The following is a 24,987-nucleotide window of genomic DNA, read 5'->3' as shown; positions in this document are numbered from 1 at the left end:
GAAGTGTCTTTAGGAATTTCGAAGGGTTTTAAATACAGATTGTCATTGTCAATATCCAAATGATGAAATCGACATGAATCTCGAATGATTCTAATATCCTTCTGAGTGTTGCGAATAAAAGTGGTGTTCTATCACAGTTTTGAATTCAAAGTATGGCTTTGATAGATGTAGGAATTTAAGAGTAATGTCTTCTGTTAAATCTTGACTTGGATTTTGATTTGTCAAAATCAGAATATGTAATCGAATTTGGATGAAAAATGGTTGTTCTATTTTCTATGAAAGAATGCATATCGTTGTGAAAATAGTGAGTATAGTTGGTGATTTGCTGAATCAGAATCAAAGAACGTAACATATTAATTGTGAATTTATATATCTCTCGGGTATTACCTACCCGTTAAAAGTTTCACAAGTAATATTTTGTACCAGAGAATTTTATTACAGTTTTTATGAAAATATTATGTATATTTTCTTCAGATGTAATACAGATTTGATGAGTTAATACAAAATTAAGCTCATTTGATCTTAGACTGGAATCAGGAATGAATAATCTCTAACATTAGAAATTACATAATCTTCACAAAGTATTTCGCTACTGTGATCAATACTTAATTATTTATTCTTATGGATATTTCCTTAGTGAATCATGTTGATGCTCATAGAACTCTTGTTAACTTCGCAAGGTACGAATGATGTTTTCTAGAAAATTTCAAGTATATCGAAAGTGTAAAATCAAAAATGTAATTGAATAATACACTTAGTTTATTGTGAAACGGAATTCATTGAGTTGAAATAGAGATCGTAGTTAACGATGGTTAAGTTGTTAAGGAAGGATGTACATCTTAGCTTATTAGTAATATGAATTCAACCGAGTAGTATCTACCCTTATTTAATTCATACATAATAGCTTAGTACGAAAAGATTTATTTTGATCTCAAAATTCATATATATATATATATATATATATATATATATATATATATATATATATATATATATATATATATATATATATAATATACATATAATTTCTTCAGAAGGAATGATTTAATACTTCATAACTCGTTGATACAATATACGCGTTGTTGATTAGTGATGATGTCCACGGTGATTCTTGAACTGACGGAACTTGTGATGTTATAGGTGCTGCTGATTCTGACGATGCTGACGGCACTGACTGTGCTGGTGATGTTGATGGTACTGTTGATGCTGATGGTAAAACAAGTCTAGCTTGTAATTCGTGCACTATCTTTGTCAGAGTTTTTAGTTTACTCATCTGATTTATGGTTAAGGCTAGAACATATAATCTCGAAGACTTTGGAGATTACATAATCGCCACAGAATGTTCCTCCAATGAATTTATAGATTAATACTTCATCGGTTATTGTTGTTGGTACTCCTTGGTATCTATGGTGTGTATGACGTTGATGCTCGAGGTACAAATTGTGATGTTGAGGTGTGGGATGCGGATGTTGTTGGTGGTGGTGGTGATGGTACCGTTGGTGTTGCTGATGGTGGTACTGTTGCTGCCGGTGCTGCTGCTGGTGCTTGTAATCTTTGCACCATGTTCTCCAAAGCCATTACCCGAGCGCGAAGCTCGTTGACTTCTTCTATTGCACCGGGGTGATTGTTGGTTCGGACGAGCGGATGAATAAGATCTAAAATTCGAGATAGTATGTAGTCATGGCGAGATACTCTGGAGATAAGAGAGAAAATAGTATCACGAACAGGTTCGCCGGTAAGTGCTTCAGGTTCTTCGCCAAGAGGGGAATGTGCGGGATGGAAGGGATCACCTTCTTCTTGTCTCCAATGACCAAGTAGACTACGAACCCATCCCCGATTCATCCAGAATTGATGATGGCTGATTGGTTGATCCATTCCGGTTACACTGTCTTCGGAGTTCAGGTGAACATCCATATCGGAATAGCTGTCAGAGTTTAAGGAGTTTGAACTAGATACGGGATCCATCTTGTATAATTAGGGAGATGATTTATGATTTGAAATAGGTTATAGAATTTAGATTGGTACTCTTCAATACATAATTTGCATATGTATATATAATACCAAAATTTCATAAATCACGGAGGAATTTTTGGAAGATATCAAGAAAAGTTTACAGTAACAGATATGCTAAGATACGAAATCGTCTGTACACTATGCATGTAATAAATGCAGGAAAACGTGTCTAGACTTAAGAATGATAAGCATGTAATTTCCGACAAAGAATGATAAGCAAAACTCTTTGATATGCAGACACGGTCGAAGTCCAGACTTACTAATGCATCTTAATAACTATCCGTTAGACACACTAATGCAAGACCTGGTTCGCTAAGACCACCGCTCTGATACCACATGAGATGACCCGTCCTAATCCATAAGGACGAATACAATAACATATGGTTACATTTCGAGGTATTTGACCTCTATATGATACATTTTACAAACATTGCATTCGTTTTTAAAAGACAAACTTTCATTACATCGAAAGTTGACAGGCATGCATACCATTTCATAATATCCAAATTATAAATGACCTAATCTGTCATTTACTTAATAATTATTTTGATGAACTCAACGACTCGAATGCAACGTCTTTTGAAATATATCATGAATGACTCCAAGTAATATCTCTAATATGAGCAAATGCACAGCGAAAGATTTCTTTCATACCTGAGAATAAACATGCTTTCGAGTGTCAACCAAAAGGTTGGTGAGTTCATTAGTTTATCATAAACATTCATTTCTATCATTTTAATAGACCACAAGATTTCATATTTTCATTCCTCATAAACATCATGCATGCATATAGCCATCTGCATAAAAATCATTCATATGGATTGAACATCTGGTAACCGACATTAACCATAATTAATAGAATATCCCCACATACATCGACGTCTGTATAATAATAATCTCGAAGTACTAAAGCCATCCATAGACATGAATGGGGGTTGTTAGGCCCAATAGATCTATCTTTAGGATTCGCGTCAATTAGGGGCCATTTCCCTAATTCTTAGGTTACCAGACTTGAAGGGCAATATTCGATTTTGATAATCCAACCATAGAATGTAGTTTCGCGTAATTGTGTCTATTTTGTAAAACATTTATAAAATAGCGCATGTATTCTCAGTCCCAAAAATATATATTGCAAAAGCATTTAAAAAGGGAGCAAATGAAACTCACGATACTGATTTCGTAGCAATAATGCATATGACGGCACTGAACAAGTGCAAGGTTGGTCTCGAATTCACGAACCTATATTAAATATATATTTATATGTTGGTCAATATCTGTCTAACAATTTAGGTCAAGTCGTAGTGTATCACAATCCTAATGCTCAAGATTTTTATGCAAAAGTCAACAAAAGTCATCTAATCCAAAAATGACTTCCAAAATCTATTTATGTTTATAATATAACTTAAATACAGTCGTTTTATATATTTAAATATATCTATCAGATTTTATTAGAGTAACTAATAAAAGTCATTTGTTAATAAAATTTATATTAAAATTTATATATGATAAAAATATACTTTTATATATCTTAAGTAATAAAATTTATAAAGTTCCCTTAATATCATAAAAATATAGTGGTATGTATTATTATATTACATGTGGTAAAAATATCTTTGTTTCACATATTTATTTGATAAGATAATACTGATAATAATAATAAATAAAAGTTGTATAATAATAATTATTATTATTCTATTAATAATAATAAAAATATTTATGTTTACTAATGAAGATATTGATTATAATAAAATGATAATTCTAATCATGATAATTTTAATAATAACGATACCATTTAATATTAACTGTAATAATAATATTTTATATAAAAATAATAATTCTATAAAAAAATGACAATTTTTAATAATAATATTAATACTAAAATGATACTAACAATGTTATTTTATAATAACAAAAATATTTCTATTAAAAATGATAATTTTAATAAAAATGATAATTTTAATATCAATGAAACTTTTACTAATAATAATAATAATGATAAAAATAGTAAAAACGATATTTTTATCTAAATCAATATCTTACAATATTTCATCATGATACTTATACTCATTATTTTCTAATCGATTTGTTTAATAGCTTTTAGCCCTCTTTTATATCGTATTCATAATAATGATAATAATAGTAATCATAATAATTAGATGATACTAATATTAGTTTTAATGATAATGGTACTAATAATAGTAATTATAATAATACTAATGATAATACTAATAGTTACTATAATAATAATAATAATAATAATAATAATAATAATAATAATAATAATAATAATAATAATAATAATAATAATAATAATAATAATAATAATAATAATAATAATAATAATAATGATAATAATAATAATGATAATAATAATAATAATTTTTAGATAATAATAATAATGACGATAGTAATAATAATAATCATTTTAATAATAATACTAAAATTAATGATAATTCAGTTGACTATATCTTTTAATCCGTTCATCGAAATCACACGATTTCTAAATGAAAAGTTATTAATTTTTCGCCGGCTTTCCAACGACATGCATATCATATACCTTATCTCAGTAGTATATGTATTAAATTCATGATTTATCATAAACTATCTAACGACGTAATTAATCATACAAGCATGCATAATCATCTATACTCGAGCACTAGTCAGGGATACACTATTAATATATAAAAGATAAGATATGAATGCTCACGTATAAATATTGTGATTCAATATTGCAGGAAAGTACGTAGACGCGAAGGAGATGATAAACACTAGGTTTGACTCACGAGCATATCCCCGAACCATACCCATAACCTCCATAGCTATAACCCATAATTTTCTTAACTTTATCCCACTCGAAAAACAATTTTTGAAATCACTTGGACAGCACTCCGTCGTACTATTTTATGTATAATACTACTAATAATAATATTCATAACCATAAGATTAATAATAATATTAATCTTTATAATAATAATAATAATAGTAATAATAATAATAATAATAATAATAATAATAATAGTAATAATAATAATAATAATAATAATAATAATAATAATAATAATAATAATAATAATATGTAAGTATATATATGCGAGAGTGATGATGAATGAAACTGAGCCTGAATTCGATCGTATTTAAAGACATCTCACCCACTTAACCCTCCCATGCACTCGCATGAGTTTGTGAGAGGGATCTCATGAGAGTGCATGAGTCCTAATTATTGCACACATTCGAAAATTTGAGACTGCCGACACAATTTTGATATATATATATATATATATATATATATATATATATATATATATATATATATATATATATATATATATATATATATATATATATTATTTAATATATAATATATTTACTCTTTAGAATTAATTAAATATTATATTTTATTCTCGTGCATAGTTGATTTGTAATTTTTGCACTGATGAATTGTACGTTGACGCTCGACTTACGTACCGGTTCCGATTTCTCGAAAGCTATTTCGTACGCTTAGAAAACTCGCACTTTATATTTCGTGACTCGTACCTTTATAAATAATTAGAATTATTTCACCAATAATTATACTCCATGATATGTAACTTATACATTTGAATGTTTTGTTCATTTGCTTCTATAAATCGACGTCTCGTTATATATACATATGATAATTTAAATCAAAACGCTTTGTATCTAGTTAATATTATATTTAATCACTTTGCAAATATATATATATATATATATATATATATATATATATATATATATATATATATATATATATATATATATATATATATATATATTCTCAAAAAAATAATTTTGTACATATAATATAGGATTGAAATATTTATTTAGTAATATTCTATTCTAGTTTTTCAAAAATAATTTATATTTCAACGTTCAATATATATAATTTAAAATCGTTTAAATAATAGATACTATTATATCACCTAACGTTTATGCTCTAGAACTTAATTTGACATAATTCATTTATGCGCCAACGTTTATTTTAACTTCTCAAACGTTCTAAAAATCAATCGAATCGAATAATCAAATGTTACTATCGTTTATTTAACTAATTTTGAAATCATATATACGCGTTTTAAATACACGATGCAAGTTAATTATATATATAGTTCTAACAATTTACATTCCGACTTATTGTATATATTCAACTTCATTCTTTAAAAAGTTTCATCTATATCATAAACGTTTTCAATAATATAAAAACTAAATAATTATCTTATCAAAGACACGAGGCAATCATTGCATTGAAAGTTAAGCAGGAATCTCTACTAACCTTTGTCCAGTTATCGTTAATTGACATATTTGTTCTTACTTGTAAATCACTTTACCATTTTCTAAATTTTGTTAAAATGGGAAGATTTCTCAAATCAACGTGGACCTCACAACAGAGACCCGTAATCATATCATAATGTATTCAATCATTTGAAATTATCTTTTAATTTTCTTCGATAAACATATATTGGAACTAATACGTTTATGTAAAGTATTATTCATCAAATACCTTGTTAACATTTTCAAGTCATATAATTTCATAACTTATTTTCATATCAACCAAACCGTTATATGTTTTATTAATATTTCTCAATTTAATAATCACACATATGTATATATTCATACATATCTATTTACACATAATTGTTCGTGAATCATCGAGAGTAGTCGAAGGGTAAATGAATGCATGAACATAGTTCAAAGTTGTTTTTTTTTTTTTTTTTTTTTTGAGATTTCATCATTACAGACTTTGTTTATCTTGTCAGAAACATATAAAGATTAAGTTTAAATTTGGTCGGAAATTTCCGGGTTGTCACAGCCTTCGGGTACTTACTTTCCCGCTCGGAGGTGAGAAGACCTTGAAAGCTTCTAGTGAGAGAAAGTGTATTGTAGTGAGAGTGTGTGAAGAGGTGTGTGGAAAATGGATGCAAAAGGGCCCCTATTTATACTTTAAATATGGCTGGGAGCCGGCTGGCAGGCCGTTTGGCAAGCCGGGTGGCAAGCCGTTTTTGAAGGCCGGTGGCAGAGGCAAACCATTTTCACAGGCTGGTGCCAAGTCAATCCGTTTGTGATGTGGGCAGGCCGGCTGGCAGGCTGTTTGCTGCCTAGGTCTTGCTGTTTTGCTTGGATCGTTTTGCTTGTTCCGGGGATCGTAACTCGGTTTCCGGGGTCGTAACTTGTCTTTCACCGTTTTCGCTCTAGATTCTTCGTTTTAGCTTCGATTTACTTGATTTATTTTGCATCGTCCTTGTAATTGCTAAATTTACAAAATCAACCGACAAGGTGATTATCTTGGCGATAAAGCTTGGAACTTTATTATTTTTGGGCCCTATACGAGGTAAAAATGTGACTTTTTAGCCGATATCAGGCATTTACGTACGTCTTTTTCTCGGAGTCAAAATCACCCAAAATAAACGTCAATTGTTATGATATCGTGGTTGCAAGGAGACAATTTTTTTTTTTTTTTTTTTAGGAATCAAAGGCAATTGTTGAAATATAGAATTGGATAGAAATAGTAGAGTTGTGTAAAAAATGATTGAATATATGAAGGTATACATAAGAAAATAATATTAGGTTTATAATTTATTTATTTATATTTTGCTATTTTTTATAAGTCTCAAACGGTCAAGAAATTGAAACGAATCATGATTTGCCACGTGGAAGCAACATTCGTTGCTTCACCCGCGAAAAGCAACAATAACAAGAACAACAAAACTCAATTCCACAAAAGTGGGGAATGGGGGAGGTAAGTTGTAGACAATCATTCCTCTAATTCTATAATGAATAAAGAGAAGTCATTTCTGCACTCAGAGTGAAACACCCCAAAAGTAGATAAAGTTCTCTCTCTCAATGTTCTATCGATAGAGAGATTGTTTCCGAATGAACCTCAGAACAATAAGTAGCTTAAAAAAATAAATAGAAGAAGTGTGTGACGCCATGAAAATGGTAGAATCAAATTTTCATGGATTTTAAACATGCTTCAAATTCAATTTAAGCTCTAAGTGATAGTAAAGTCGTTAATAAATCGACGCTTGTTGTTGACTCGATCAATAGATTAAAGAGCCACTACCCGTGGAAAGCAACCAATGCTTTGCCTAAAAAATTCAAGAGATCGACGTCTTATTACTGATGAAATAGGCGTTGCTTTTGTAGTGACTAGGATCCCACGTGGTGAGATCCATACCGTTACAAAGGGTCTAACAAGTAAACCATGAGTCCATTATAGTCTTATAACCCTTTTACTTGAGATATAATTTTTCATAACTTTTTCTACTCCAACAATGATTACAAATATACAATAATTACAGGTACAAGTACTTAAATATAGTTAGTCCAACTCTGTAACGATTATCAAGGTTGTTTGGCAAGGATTTATATAAAAGTTTGTTTTCAACGACAACGATGTCATGTTTTGTATTTTATTAGTATAATAAATTAAACATGGATTATCGCCCATGTTCCTATCATCCTAATATAAAAATGCATTACAATAATGTATTAAAAATAATAATCGAAACCCAAGCAAGATTATTTTTAAATGTTAATATAATAGTCGGAGACAATACCCACCTTCATAATAAATTACTGTATAAATTAGTATGAAATCCTCCAAAATTTTATAAATTAAGCACGTTAACGTGTCTGGTTTAATACAAGCAAAGAAGATAAATCCAATTAAAAATGCGTCATTACAGGTAAATTGAGCAATTGGGTATTTAATTAATGATGTGTGAAAAGACAAGATTAACCTTGAAGTGTTACTAAGCAAGCACTGCGTACAAGTTGATAATGCATAGGATACAAGCTGGTGCATGATTTTGTTAACACTTGGAAACAAAGTCCACTACATCCCTTACATCGGACTCTTGATAGCTGTAGACTGTTTGGACGTCCTAAAATGTTTTCCCACAAAAATATGAAATAAAATTAAAATTATCCAAATATAGTAGTATCTGTTATGAAAGTCAAATAATGTGTGCCAATTTTATGGCTACACCTCACCTACCAAATGGCATAGTAGTTTATTTTTTTACTATAAATACATGATGATGTAGTTTGTAAAAGATGCACTCTCATGAATATATTTCACATATACATTCTCTCTCTCTCTCCTTTTCTATTATTCTTTAATTAGATACTATTTACTAAAGGTAGTTATAAGCCTACTGAATTATAACACGTTATCAGCACGAAAAGCTTAGTGTAATCAAAGGATATCTCAAACGGTCACGAGTCACTAATCAAGGTATGAAATTATTAATAATTTTCAGACTCGAATATATCAAATTTTGGACTACTAACATTTATATTTATGTTATTTAAGTTATATATGGTCGATTATACCACCTGAATTATAACACGTTATCAGCAAAGTAAGTGTTTAAATGAGACACCAAAAGGTTGAGTGAAGTTCATAGGTTTAACAAATAAGTTTGACCGTTTGTTTTAGACCACAAGATTTAATTTGTAAGGTTGATCTCCCGCAGGATCAAAAAGTTATGCCAGTGCGTGATATTTAGACTAAACGTTCAAGTTTGCCCCATGACAAGTTAGTTCTACTTGTCGGTTTAATTTCATTATCAAGCAATACAACGATAACATCAAATGTATCGGGGACGTTACTCCCGATAGGCCTACCCCCAATAACTAAGCATGCCGCAGCACCTAAAAATATCACTGTAGGGACTTAGTCGGACATAGCCGGGTATAGCATAGTTTTAGTTGGTACTTGTGTCTAAATTGTAAATAGTAAAAGCAGCATGTGTCTCACCCCAATAAGTATAAAAAGTGCTATAGCAATAAGAGTGGGGCTATCGGGTATTAGTAACGTTTGCGCAAATTGTAAAAAGTGCTATATTAAAAAAAAAAACAAAGAAAGTGTTTAAATGAGTTTTACAGAAAGGGGGAAAGCAAAGTAAAAAAAACTTTTTTCCAAACTTGTCAAATGTTTTGTTAAAAACGTGACCGTTGAAAAAAGGAGGTTGAATAATAAAACTTAAAAAACAAATTATTTTAAGAGTGTGCATCAAAATGGTCAGTTTAATAATGGGGAGTTAAAAATATAGTCAAATTGTTTCAACGAAAAAGGATTCAATTGGATGTTTCTTAAAAAAAAAAATCCAAATTTCCAGTTATTTGATTTAAAAAAAAGAACGGAAGTAGAAATCATCGAACCTCGAAGATGGTAGGTTAGTGATGTTGTAAGGTTATTGGTTGTTGTATGGTTCACGCCAGAAAAAAAAAATCCGCAAATACGGGTGATGGATCCAATGAATCTGCATCCACGACCCGCAGGTGCTATCCCTAATTATAACAAACATATCTAAAAGTCTTCTTTTTACGGAGTATATCTTTTTACCTATTTGCCCTGTTCTTGGCTTAATTTTTCTTTAATGATTGCTTTTAATTAACATGAACATTTCTTGTCACCTATCTTGAACTTTAGGATAACATCTAGAATATAATAACGAATTATTTTCTTACGTAGATTACTCTCACTTGGATGTGGTGGATCAGGGCGTAGCCACCATAAGGCAGCCACGGTTATCCAAGTTTAGTGTAATTAAACACGTAAATTCTAACTCATGTTATTATGAAATTCTTTTACGGTCAAAGTCAACATTGGTTAACATTTTTAATATGAGTTTAATCTAGAACTTTAGAGTATGTGAACCAAATGAACAAATTTAAATAGTTATTATAAAGATGGGTTTCTTCTATATTTACCCATTAATCGACGTTGACAGATTGATTAAATGAATTATGAAAAATCGAAACGAACTGCTTTTAAAAATGTGTAATCAGAAATTAATCGGGGAGTAATCGAACTTTTTACAAAAATGATTATGATTAACTAGGAATTAGGCCCCAATTATATCAACTTGCTACTTTCTACTTTGTTTGACCGAAAGCCTTAAACGACATTTGCCACACGATAATAAAAAGTAAAATGGCAAACACACATTTCCCTATTATTATCATGATTATTAATAATTAAGTGGCTTATACATCATGTATGTTATTACCCCGTAGTTGCCATATATGGTTAATTTGTGACGTGTAACATTAATTTTGTATTTTCCTATTAAACTATTACGTAATAAAAAAAATTGTATAGCTTCTTCTTCAAAGTCATTACTAAACCACACAAATTTTAAAGGGGAGACCGCCAGGCAATGGAAATGTATTCAACCTATACTTAGGAAAAAGTTACATGAATCGTTTGCGGTTGTACCAGATGAGATGAGTAGTCTTTTTAACCATCTGTTAATTATTACTGTAATTATTTATGTTAAATTTTAATATTAATGTTACAGGACTAAAAAAAAAAAAAAAACATATAGTGATTAATGGAAAGCACATATGGTGATTAATGAAAAGTATATTGTGAAAAAGAATCACAAATGTTTCTTGAAAGAATTCAATGTAAGATATATGAACCAATTCATCCATCATGTGAACCATTTTGATATTTCATGGTTCTAATAGACGCATCTAGCGGATGGTCTCATGTTTGTGAGTTATCAAGCCATAATATGGCATTTGCAAAGTTTCTTGCACAAATTATTAAATTAAGAACACATTATTCTGATTACACCATTAAAAGGATGAGGCTTGATAATGCTGGTGAGTTAACATCTCAAACATTTAATGATTATTTTATGTCTTCAGGGATTGTTGTTGAACATCCAGTTGCTCATGTGCATACACAAAATTGGTTTAGCTGAATCAATAGATAAACGTTTGCAGCTAATAACTAGACAATTGGTAATGAGTACAAAACTCTCAATATTTATATGGGGACATGTAAATTTACATGATGCGATATTAATTCGCATTAAACCAAGTGCAAGTCATAAGTATTCTCCATTACCAACTTAATTTTGGTCGAGAGCCAAATATTTCCCACCTTAGAACATTTGGTTGTACAGTGTATGTTCTAGTTGTACCACCACAATGCATTAAAATGGGTCCTCAAAGGAGGATGGGAATGTATGTTGGATATGAAATATCTTCAATCATAAGAACCCATGATGGGTGATGTTATTACAGCACATTTTGCTGATTGTCATTTTAATGAAATATTGTTCCCTATATTAGGGGGAGAAATGAAATATAAATAAAATGATGTTTCATAGTGTGGACATCAATTAATGTATGTTGATCCTCGCACAGAAGAATGCTAAAAGAAAGTTCAAAAAATAATGCATATGCAAGAACTTGCAAATCGATTACGTGATGCATTTAAAGATACAAAAGAGTGACTAAATCATATATAATAGCAGGAAATGCTCCAGCTCTAATTGAAATTCCAAAAGCTGGCAATAATGTCACTCATGAGTCGTTCCCATGTCTGAAACGTGGAAGACCAATTGGTTCCAAAGATAAAAATCCTCGAAAAGAAAAATCAGCTGATAATGAGGTAAAAGAAAGTGTTCAAGAAGAACCACAAATCAATACTCCTTCTGCAGAGGATATTGATAAATGTAAATTGCAATAAGTTATGCAATAATATGAAACCGAAATGAAATGAAAAATCTTGATGAGATATTTTTATATAATGTTGCATATGACATCATGAATGATGATGATGATCTAGAACCAAATATGTCATGGAATGTCAAAATAGACATGATTGGTATCAATTGGAAAAGAGCAATACGAGCTGAATTTGAATCGCTCAATAAAAGAAAAGTTTTCGGATCTATCGTTCTCACACCTAAAGATGTGAAACGTATGAGATACAAATGAATTTTAATTCGAAAAGGAAATAAGAAAAATGAACTTACAAGGTCAAGCTAGAATTGTAACTCAAGATTTCTCTCAAAAATAAGGAATTGATTATGAGGAAACTTATTCTCCTGTTATGGATGAAATTACTTAATCAGCCTGGCAGTTTCTAAAGGTTTAGAAATGCATCTAATGGAAGTTTTTAGTACTTATTTAAATGAATCACCTGATAGTGATATACACATGAATATACATGAAGGGTTTAATGTATAAGAAGCATCTAATGCAAAACATACGGAAATATATTCCATTAAATCACAAAGGTTCTTGTATGGGTTGATACAATGGTATAACCCATTAAGTGATTACTTGATAAGAAAAAGGGTATACAAATAATCTTATTTACACATATGTTCTTATTAAGAAAACAATGTCCGGTTATGTGATTGTAAGTTGTTTATGTCGATGATCTTAACATCATAGGTATAAATAAAAAGATCCATGAAGCCATTCAACTTCTAAAGAAAGAATTTGAAATGAAAAATCTCGGAAAAACCAAGTATTGCCTTGGTTTGCAAAATCGAGCATATGCCTAATGGTTTACTTGTACATCAAACAACATATACTGAAAAGATGTTGAAACGTTTCAATATGGACAAGGCAAAACCATTAAGTACTCCTATGGTTGTTAGATCACTCAATGTTGAAGCTGATCCATTTCGTCCATGTGAAGATCATGAAGATATTCTTGGACCAGAATTACCATATCTTAGTGCAATTGGAGCTCTTATGTATCTTACAAATTGTACAAGACCTGACATTTCTTTTGCAGTTAATTTGTTGGCAAGATTCAGCTCAGCTTCTATCAAATGACGCTGGAATGGGATCAAACACATGTTTCGATACCCTTGAGGAACTGCTGATTTAAAATTATTTTATTCTAACAAATCAAAACAAGATTTGGTTGGTTATGCAGATGCAGGTTATTTATCTGATCCACATAAATCTAAATTTCAAAATGGATATGTATTCCTAAATGGAGGTACTGCAATATCATGGCGTTCTCAAAAACAAACACTTGTTGCAACATCATCAAATCATGCCAAAGTGATTGCATTACATGAAGCTACTCGGGAATATTTTTAGTTGAGATTAATGACACAAATCATTATTGATTCTTGTGGACTAGAACGATATAAAAGCCCCACAACTATCTATGAAGATAATGCAGCTTGCATAGTACAAATGAAATAAGAGTATCAAAAGAGATAGAACATAACATAAATTCAGACGAGGCGCTAAAGCCATAGACGGTCTTAACGGTCATAAGTTTGATGGAAAAGAATGGTATGTTGGTAAGGCTCAGAAAAAGACTGAAAGGAAATAGGAATTGAAACAACGGTTTGAGCAAATCATGAAGAATACTGTAGAGAAATCACAGGGGCTAAACTTGTACATAAAAGATTTAGATGATATAGTTTCAGATGAAAACCTCATATTCTTCTCACATACTCAAGATCTCATCAAGGACAACCAGAATGAAATGAGATATGTTCAATCCAGCAAAAACTATGCCGATCTTTTCACCAAAGCACTTCCAACTGCTATTTTCAGAACGCGTGTTCACAATATTAGCATGAGGCATGTTAAAAAGATTTAACGACTCAATGATGTCTACTTGAGGGGGAGTCAACTCTATGCTGCACTCTTTTTCCCTTGACTAAAGTTTTTATCCCACTGGGTTTTTCTTTAGCAAGGTTTTTAACGAGGCAGTACTACTTGCTTGTAATTGATCTTAATGAAACAAAAATTGTCACCCAAGGGGGAGTGTTATGAAAGTCAAATAATGTGTGCCAATTTTATGGCTACACCTCACCTACCAAATGGCATAGTAGTTTATTTTTTTACTATAAATACATGATGATGTAGTTTGTAAAAGATGCACTCTCATGAATATATTTCACATATACATTCTCTCTCTCTCTCCTTTTCTATTATTCTTTAATTAGATACTATTTACTAAAGGTAGTTATAAGCCTACTGAATTATAACAGTATCAAATAAGTACAAGTGATGTAGACTCTGTATGCTTAACCGATCGAATGATCTTCTTTACTGCCTATTGAGTCATATCTTAACAACAATGAAATCATCTAAATAAAAACTACCATACATCGTACAACTGATAACAAGTAAAAACATACCGAAATTAAAAGTATTCGCCGCATAAGCAGTTGAAGGTGAGACCAAGTGAACTTAATATTATAATTATAATTATAATTATAACTATAACTAACGTACTAAAATTTGTGAGCTTGCTACTGTTCATAGTCGCAAAGATGTAATATTGGACCACTTCGGAGATAAAACGGTAATTTGACCTTTTTTAAAACGAAAAATATTAATTTTTCCCCCAATTTTTTTTATTTCATCTTTTCCCCTTCTTTTTTTCATTTCTTTGTTTTTTAAACATTTAATTAACCGACCGTAAATCGTTTTTTAAATGATCAAATAACCTAACGTTAACCGACAAAAATCAACTGTTCTTTAAAAACTTTAAGCTAACCGACCGTTAACCGACTAAAACCACCCCGCAAAGAATCGCGGTCTTTAATCCTCGTTCTAACCCAAACTAAAAATCCCCCAGGGATGATACGTTCAAAAACTAATCAACCAGCATGCCAACAATGTCCCCGATTGTCGACGAACAACTACACCAATTTTTCTAAATGTACAAATAAGTGAAAGTTTCCAGCCTACAATCTAGAAGCTCACCTTCTAGATGTTCAAAGTAGCCTTCTTTGAACACCATGTAGAAGAAGCAAAGATGAACACGATGACGGCCGCCCACCATCTCCGTTCACACCCTTCCACCGCCATAGAATTTTTACTATAAATAGAGGTGCAAACCTCAATTGTAAATCATCCCAAATCACTCAGAGAAGTGTAATCACAACCTAGAGAGAGTGTGTGAGTTTGAGAGTTTTTTTGTAAGAGTTTTGTAATACTCTGTAAATCTATTCTTGTGAGTAATAGAGTTGTTTTTCTCTCAAATTTGTATCTCCCAACGTCCAGGCGATCCTCTCTTCCTAACAAGTGGTATCAGAGCCAGGTTAGAGACGTTGGTTGAGTTTTTGGGTCTTCTGAAGTTTTCTCAAAATTCAATTTTGAGTGTACCATTGGATTCCTCTCGTCGAACCGAGTCCAACACAAAAAACGGCGACTTAAACGGAGTTATAACGAGCCCAGAAAACGCGGTCAAAGTTTGGTCAACTCGCCGGAATCTCGCCGGAGAAGACGACCGGTGCCGGAATTTTCGCCGGAGAAGACGATCACTGTAGCAATTCACTGTAGCAGATGGCGGCACTGTAGCAAGTCACTGTAGCAGTACTGTAGCGATACTGTAGCAATTCTGAAATTTTACAATTAGGTCCCTGAAATTTTCATAATTTCATTTTTGGTCCCTGAAGTTTATAACAAATTATAATTTTGCCCCGTAAGTGGAATTTAAGCCGCGAAGTGTCTATTCCACCATTTTCAACCGTTCCGGACACAACGGTGATATCTGTTTTCTACAATTCAACCCCGTTTGTGTTGAAAAATTATTTTTAAGGTGATAATGTCCACAGAAGAGTCAACATCATCTTCCGGAGCTATGATTATGCTCACAGCAACAAACTACACGCTGTGGAAACCTCGGATGGAAGATCTCCTCAGCTGTAAGGATTTGTTCGATCCTATTGAATTGAAGGGTATAAACCCTGATTCTGCCAAAGAGAAAGAGTGGAAGAAATCAAACCGAAAAACTATTGGTCAGATCCGTCAATGGATTGATCATAGTGTCTTCCACCATGTTGCACAAGAGACAGACGCATATGTCCTCTGGAAAAAGTTGGAGGACATGTACCAGGCCAAGACTGCTCGGAATAAAGCCCTGCTGATGAGGCGTTTAGTCAACATGAAGCTCAAAAGTGGAACTTCAGTTGCCGAGCATACCAGTGAGTTTCAGAACTTGGTCAACCAGTTATCGTCTGTAGAGATGCCGCTTGGCGATGAAGTTCAGGCGCTACTGCTACTTAGTTCCCTTCCCGATAGTTGGGAAACGCTGGTAGTAACACTCAGCAACTCAGCACCGAATGGCAAACTTACCATGTCAATGGTCAAGGATGCCCTATTCAGTGAAGAGGCAAGGAGAAAGGACATGGGCACAGATCAGACCCATGCCTTTGTCACAGAGAATCGGGGGAGACAGCGAATGAGTAGCAAAAATAAATGGAGAGGCAGAAGCAAGAGCAGGGGCAGGTCAGCTGATGGCAGAAAACCAACATATAAATGCCATCATTGTGGATTAGAGGGACATATGAAGAAGAACTGCTATAGATTAAAAGAGGAACAAGGTCAAAGTAGTTCACAGCCGAAGAATAAGGGTGGAGAAACATTAGTGACTATCCCTGGTGATGTAGCTTATTGTTCAACCCATGATGAGACATGCCTTCACGTCTCACGAGAAGACACAGAATGGGTGGTAGATACTGCAGCTTCCTACCACGTGACTCCATACAAGGAATACTTCACAACATACAAAGCTGGAGACTTTGGAGCTGTGAAGATGGGAAATTCCAGTTCCGCTAAGATTGTCGGAATTGGTGATGTCAAGATAAAGACAAGTTCCGGGAGCACAATCACTCTGAAGGATGTCCGCCATGTGCCAGATCTTCGGCTGAATCTACTTTCCGGAGTAGCTCTCGATAAACAGGGCTATGATAGTCATTTCAGTAGAGGCACATGGAAATTGTCAAGAGCCGCTATGATAGTCGCTCGAGGACACATTTGTGGCATACTGTACAAGACTCATGTGAAGATCTGCACAGACAGCATTAATGTTGCAGAAAAGGAGGCTTCACAAAATTTATGGCACCAGAGACTCAGTCACATGAGTGAGAAAGGGTTGTCTACCCTAATAAAGAAGGAGCTTATCAATGTAGACAAGGATGCTGCACTAGATCCTTGCAATCATTGTCTGTTTGGTAAGCAGCATAGAGTCTCGTTTAATTCCTCTTCAACGAAAAAATCAGAGTTACTCAGTCTGGTACACTCTGATGTTTGCGGTCCCTTGGAGGTTGAATCAATTGGTGGCAATCGATACTTTCTGACGTTTATCGATGATACTTCTCGAAAGGTGTGGGTATATTTCTTACGGACGAAGGACCAGGTGTTCGATTACTTCAAACAGTTCCATGTCATGGTAGAACGTGAGACAGGAAAGAAGTTAAAGTGTCTTCGATCCGACAACGGCGGTGAATACTCTTCCAGGCAGTTCGATGCCTATTGCAGATCATATGGCATCCGACATGAGAAGACGGTCCCACGTACCCCTCAACATAATGGTATAGCAGAAAGAATGAACCGAACAATCATGGAACGTGTTCGGAGCATGCTCAGTATGGCTAATCTGCCAAAGCCATTCTGGGGAGAAGCAGTCAGAGCCGCTTGTTATTTGATCAACCGATCTCCATCAGTACCACTGAATTTTGAAGTTCCGGAGAAACTTTGGTCTGGAAAGGATCCATCATACTCTCACTTAAGAGTATTTGGATGTTTGGCGTACGCACATGTATCCAAGGAGCTCAGGCAGAAGCTGGATGCAAGGACCACTCCATGCATATTCATAGGCTATGGAGATGAAGAATTTGGATACAGATTATGGGATCCAAAGGAGAAAAAGGTGATCAGAAGTAGGGACGTGGTGTTCCATGAAAGCCAGACAATAGAAGATATTGAAAAGCCCACAATATCTCAGAAGTCAAATGTTGCTGCTCAGGTGCCAGAGGCAACAACGGAATCATTCATGAGAAATGAATTTTCAGTGCAGGAAGAAATGCCAGAAGTAGAAGAAAATGAGGAAAATGACGGTGCTGAGCAGGGGGAGCCACAACCCCATCTGTCAGACGTTCCAGGACCATCACAAGGCGAAGATGATGGTGGATCTCCTCAGTATATTCCAGAAGTTCGTAGATCTGAACGAGGTCGGATTCCATCGAGTAGATATCCAGAATCCGAGTACCTTCTACTTACTGAAGATGGAGAACCGGAGAGTTTTCATGAAGCAGTAACTCATAAGGATAAAGAAAAATGGTTGCTCGCAATGCAGGATGAGATGGATTCTCTGCAGAAAAATCAAACTTATGAGATTGTAGAACTTCCACGCGGAAAAAAGGCACTGAAAAATAAATGGGTGTACAAGCTGAAAAAGGATGGCAGCGGAAAAGTGGTGAAATTCAAAGCACGACTTGTAGTCAAAGGATTCCAACAGAAGAAAGGGATTGATTTTGATGAGATATTTTCACCGGTAGTCAAGATGACTTCAATTAGAATCATACTTGGATTAGTCGCAAGTATGAACTTGGAGCTTGAACAGATGGATGTAAAGACAGCTTTTCTTCATGGAGATTTACAAGAAGAAATTTACATGGAGCAGCCAGAAGGTTTTGAGGTTTCAGGAGATAACCTCGTATGTAAGTTGAAGAAAAGTTTGTACGGTTTGAAGCAGGCACCTAGGCAGTGGTACAAGAAGTTTTACTCGTGCATGGTGAGTCAAGGGTACAAGAAAACTGCAGCAGATGAGTGTGTCTACATTCAGAAGTTTTCTGAAGGAGATTTCGTTGCTCTTCTACTATATGTAGACGATATTTTGATCGTAGGGAAAGACGCAACGAAGATCAACCAGCTGAAGAAGGAACTCTCTAAGTCTTTTGACATGAAAGACTTAGGACAGGCTCAACAGATTTTGGGAATGCAAATAACCCGAGACAGAAAGAATAAAAGGTTATGGCTATCTCAGGAGAAATATATTGAACGAGTGCTTTCACGTTTCAATATGAACAATGCCAAACCTGTTAGCATTCCATTAGCTAACCATTTCAAGTTAAGCAAGAGTTCTTGTCCCTCATCCAAGGAAGAGATCGGGGAGATGTCTTCAGTACCATATTCTTCAGCAGTTGGAAGTTTGATGTATGCAATGGTGTGTACAAGGCCCGATATTGCTCATGCAGTGGGAACGGTGAGTCGTTTTCTCTCGAACCCCGGGAAAGAGCATTGGGAGGCTGTAAAATGGATTCTCAGATATCTAAAAGGTACAAAGAATCTATGTCTTTGTTACGGGGGAGCTGATCCAGTCTTGGAAGGCTATACAGATGCGGATATGGCCGGAGATCCTGATAGTAGGAAATCTACTTCAGGATTCATTTACACTTTTGTAGGGGGAGCTGTTTCATGGCAGTCAAGACTACAGAGGTGTGTTGCATTATCCACAACTGAAGCAGAGTATATTGCTGCCGCAGAAGCTGGAAAAGAAATGTTGTGGTTAAAGCGTTATCTTCAAGAATTTGGAATCAAGCAAAAGGAGTACAAGGTATATTGTGACAGTCAAAGTGCTATAGATTTGAGCAAGAACTCCATGTACCATTCTCGTACAAAACATATTGATATTCGCTATCATTGGATACGCGAGGTAATTAATCGACAACTGTTGAGACTAGTGAAGATCCATACAAAGGAGAATCTTGCGGATATGTTAACAAAGGTGGTGACTCGAGAGAAGTTGGAGTTATGCAGAGACATAACTGGAATGTTCGTGGATTCGGCTGGAGGGGGAGAATTGAAAGTTTCCAGCCTACAATCTAGAAGCTCACCTTCTAGATGTTCAAAGTAGCCTTCTTTGAACACCATGTAGAAGAAGCAAAGATGAACACGATGACGGCCGCCCACCATCTCCGTTCACACCCTTCCACCGCCATAGAATTTTTACTATAAATAGAGGTGCAAACCTCAATTGTAAATCATCCCAAATCACTCAGAGAAGTGTAATCACAACCTAGAGAGAGTGTGTGAGTTTGAGAGTTTTTTTGTAAGAGTTTTGTAATACTCTGTAAATCTATTCTTGTGAGTAATAGAGTTGTTTTTCTCTCAAATTTGTATCTCCCAACGTCCAGGCGATCCTCTCTTCCTAACAATAAGAGTATAACGTTGTATCAATAAACCAATAAACCCGCGCCGCAATTCCTTCAAAGGAATCACCCAAAATCACCGATAAAATACAGGAAACAATGGTCCGAAAAGTCAAAAGCACCATCTCTGAGATCGGGTACCAGAAATCTAAAGAAACACTCCCGATAGCCAACAATCCCTCAAGGAACCCACCTAATGGTGGAGAAACAACCTAAAACCACCAAGAAGCGTTGGTCAACCGAGTATATCACCATTGGTCAACCGAAAAAGCCGAGTATATCACCATTGGTCAACTGGAAAAGCATATAAAATGAAGCCGGAACAAGCAACAAATATAATGAATGCAATACTCCGTATCTAATAATTGGCCTAAATATGCAAGTAGTAAAGTAGTAAATTGTTGATAATGCAAATTCTACGAGGGCTATGAACCCTTCATTATTTTGACCATATTTCTTTATCATGAACTCTGATTTAAATTATTCAAATGCTCAAACATGCGTAATCAATTACATAAATCACTACTTAACGAATTTTAATTTTTAGGGAAGTAGGAACCTTATAGCTCCTATTAAACCTCACTGCTACGTTGGAGAATCAATATCGATCACATTACCATTCTTTAACAGCACATCACAAACAAATATCAACAACAAAAACAAATAAACATACAGAAATTGACATGTAGATTTTGAAAAGCAGTAGTCTAGACTTAAGCTGGATAGATAGATAGATAGATAGATAGATAGATAGATAAAGGTTGTTGCTTGCAAGCAGAAAGTTTACAAAACTAAACTTGGATGAAAGGTACATAACAACAACATTAGTTCAAATATTTATTCAAGTGGTTGAAGATTTAAAGAGTTCAAAGTTCATTAAAACCTCTCATTCATCTTCTTTTGCTTCAAGATTTCAATCAAACTCAAATTCAACATTTCCAAGCTGAAACCGTCATCAGCTCCCGATTCTGCCAGCAAAGCACAAGCGCAGCCTGCCTCTTTTCGATATGAAATCCATGAACTGGCATCCTCTTCACAACACAATCCGCTTGTGTTTCTGCAAAATTACTAAAAAGGACAGGGGAGTATCCTCCAGCCATAAACAGTGATTTCCAATGTGGCATTGGCTCTGGGGTTTCAAGTTTGCCTAACACCATACGTTCGATTTGAGACTGAAAAAGGAACTTTTCGATCTTGTTTGACACGTCAGCAACAACTTTTGAACCGTCAATGGAATCCAATAAAACTTCATAGTACTGAAGACCTTGAAGAAGGTAATGTGGAAAGGGTAAATCCGTCCTTTCACATCCGCGATCAAGTGACACAACAATTTTCGGTGAGAGTTGCTTAATGAAATGAAGGATCGATGGTATCGCAGATAAGTGAGTCGAAGCAGACCAAACTGGGAAATTTACAGCAACTGTTGCATTTTCAGATACCGAAAACGATCTTGGATCAAACGAATCAAAGTTGACAACTTCAAGCTCGAAACAAATCCCGGTTTCTCGAGCGAATTGTGACAAGTTTTCATGCATAAGTCCAAGTTCAATGGGATGGTGGGTTGAAGGTGAAGCAAAAGCAGTTATTTTTAATGAACAACCGACACCACCATTGTTTCTGGTAGGAAGTTCTTGAATAAAAGACGCCCATTGTGCACCAAACCCGATATCGAAATCAACAATATGGATATTTTTAGCATCGCCAATAGCTTCAAGAATTGTTTGATTTGAAGTGAAATTCATAAATTGAAGAATTGGTGATACTTCTGAGAACATTTTATATGCCCCCATCTTGAACATACCGTTGAACTGAGTGATTTTATTCGGGTTTGATTGCAACTGCATTTGTAAAGCTTCCTTGAAATAAAAAGCTGCCCTTTGAAAAGGCTTATTAAGAGTTGCAGCCGAAGCGAACTGGTGATTGAGCCGCGCCAATATCCCTTGCGCGTGTGAGAAGTTTCCAGAGAGCATTAGCTCAGCCGCGGCGAATAACTGGTCACAGATAAGCTGGTTCTGGTGGTGATGGTGGTTGTTGGGTGGTGAGACTGCAGTTTGTGGTGGTTCTTGTTTTGGTGCCACCATCATTGATTTCTTGAGAAGTAACTCATGACCCGGGTTCAAATTCGGAAGCTTTTGAAAACCCGGATTAAAGCCCGAATCTTTTTCATAACCCAGATCAGAAACTGGAGGTTTCTGACAAAAAGTAGGAACTTTTTGAAAACCCTGGTGGTGGAAGTGAATTTCCGGTGGTGGGTGGCAGGGTAAAATCATTTGTGGGTTTTGATCAGTGTTAGATAAAGGAAAGAAATTGGGGTTCAGTGAGTTAAAATTTGGAGTATCAGAAGCGGTGGCTGGAAGGGCATTTTGGTCAATTTGATTGCTCTGTAAAAGCTGTTGAAGACTTAAAGATGTATCATCATAGTCACCGGAGATCCACCGGAGAGACTGGTCTTGTGCAGATAATAAACTTTCCCAATCTTCTAAACCACCCCCAAATCTCTGTTGTTGAAGTTCAAATCCCGCCGGAATAGGTTGTAACTCCGGCCATTCATCTTTCCGGCAACCGTCGTTGGTGGGGTTGCTATTTGAAACATACCCAGAAATATTCATTTCTTGAGGAACAGACTCTGGCCATTTATCTTGGTTGTTGTTGGTGGTGGTAATGATACCTAGTGACGGCGGAGTGGTGGTGGTGCTGCCGCCGTTGAAGGAGGAGGAAAGGGTGGAAGTTGAGGTTGAAGGGCTTGGACTCCGCCGTGTGTCAAGAACAGAGATGGGTTCATTACTAGTACTGTTGTTGTTGCTACCAAAACTTATGCCTTCTTTTACATTGTTATCTAATAAACAGGGTTGAAAAGTTGCAACTTCAAATGCCATACCTCTCATCTGAAAAGATAAAAAATTTACATTAATTCAACAAATTAAAACCCTAAAAAATGCGGAAAAAATCTAAAAAATAGCAAGATATATAAAAAGATTAAATTTTTTTAGGGGTTTTTGTAAAGGGCTTTAATTGAGCTTAATGTAACCAATACAAAATTATTTCAGCACAAAAATTGATAACTTTAGGTGGGTTATTCAAGATTTGGAGCTTTGAGTTTAATGCAACAAACTGTAAATAAAGTAAATAAAACTTCATGAAACCTACCAAAACAATAGAAGTAATTAACAATATGTAAGATGAACAAGGACAACTTTAATGAAATTTTGAAACTTTAAAGATGGCTTAAGATTTGGAGCTTTAATGATGGCTTCAAATGAGCTCAAAGCAGAAAGTAGTAACAAACATTTTTATTGAACCAACAAATAAAATAACAACATGAACAATAGCAAGTAAACCACTATCAAGAAATCTTGACGTACTGCTTAATTTGTTTCAAAAATAAAACTTTATCTGTGGGTTTGTATAATTTGGAGCTTTGAGGTGCATTTAACAAAACCCACCAAAAAATAAAATAAACAAATAAGTAAAAAAAATAAGACGGAGAATAACCATAAAGTTAAGTTCTTGATTAACTTGTGTAGGCTTCAAACTTTACTACCCAAAAAAAAAGTAATGAAATATTTAAGACCAAGTTTCAAGAAACCTTTGCCTTTTGGGTGAAAAAGGTGAGAACTTTTTTTTCTGGGTTTTGTGATTTTGCTTCAGATTTGAATTCATTAAACTATTGTAAAGAGATTAAAGAGAAACCCATTTGGTGACACACAAACCTTTAATCTTCATATCATTATTTTGAGCTCCATCTATGAACTTGCTTCTGCTTCTAAAAGATTGTAACTTTCTCTCTCTTGTGTTTTTGTGTGTGTGTGTTTCTCTCTCTAGAATTGTGAGAGAAAGTTTGTAGGTGTGTGAGCTTGGCTTTTCACTTGGTCCATGCTTCTATCTTGTTGTGGTTAAGAGTCCTGTGGTGTCCCTTCTTGTTTTCTGCCATGGATTGATGTGTACATCATTTAATTTTAAAAGCACACCGTATAAAATAAAGTACTCTAGCTTATTTCACTCTTTAGAAAAGAAATGACATGGTAAAAAAAAAACTTTGAATTGCAGGACAATTTAATACTCCGTACTAATAAAGGCCCCCTTACACCATCTTTAAAATTTTAAAAATAATTGTCGTATTGGCGTGTTGATGAATAGGGGTAAGGTACTTGACGGACGTATTAGTAAACTGGTAAATTATTGATGACGTGCTGACTGGCGTGTTAATATGTAGGAATGGATATTTTTAATT

At 34.2% G+C, this 24,987-nt stretch overlaps 1 protein-coding gene across 1 annotated transcript; it reads right to left on the bottom strand.

Moving 5' to 3' along the window:
- Window positions 1-21,505: 21,505 nt before the first annotated feature.
- LOC139863700 (scarecrow-like protein 6) lies at window positions 21,506-24,638 on the bottom strand. Its single transcript, XM_071852308.1, has 2 exons — window positions 24,467-24,638; window positions 21,506-23,641 (listed from the first exon to the last, which is right to left on the bottom strand). Exon 2 carries the CDS (start codon window positions 23,639-23,641, stop codon window positions 21,686-21,688), a length of 1,956 nt encoding a protein of 651 aa, XP_071708409.1. The 5' UTR covers window positions 24,467-24,638; the 3' UTR covers window positions 21,506-21,685.
- Window positions 24,639-24,987: the final 349 nt, after the last annotated feature.

This window comes from Rutidosis leptorrhynchoides, chromosome 1 (assembly GCF_046630445.1).
Source record: "Rutidosis leptorrhynchoides isolate AG116_Rl617_1_P2 chromosome 1, CSIRO_AGI_Rlap_v1, whole genome shotgun sequence".
Classification (NCBI taxonomy): Eukaryota; Viridiplantae; Streptophyta; class Magnoliopsida; order Asterales; family Asteraceae; genus Rutidosis; species Rutidosis leptorrhynchoides.
The sequence above is the reverse complement of the archived record's forward strand: the minus strand, read 5'-3'. Positions and strand labels throughout refer to the sequence as shown.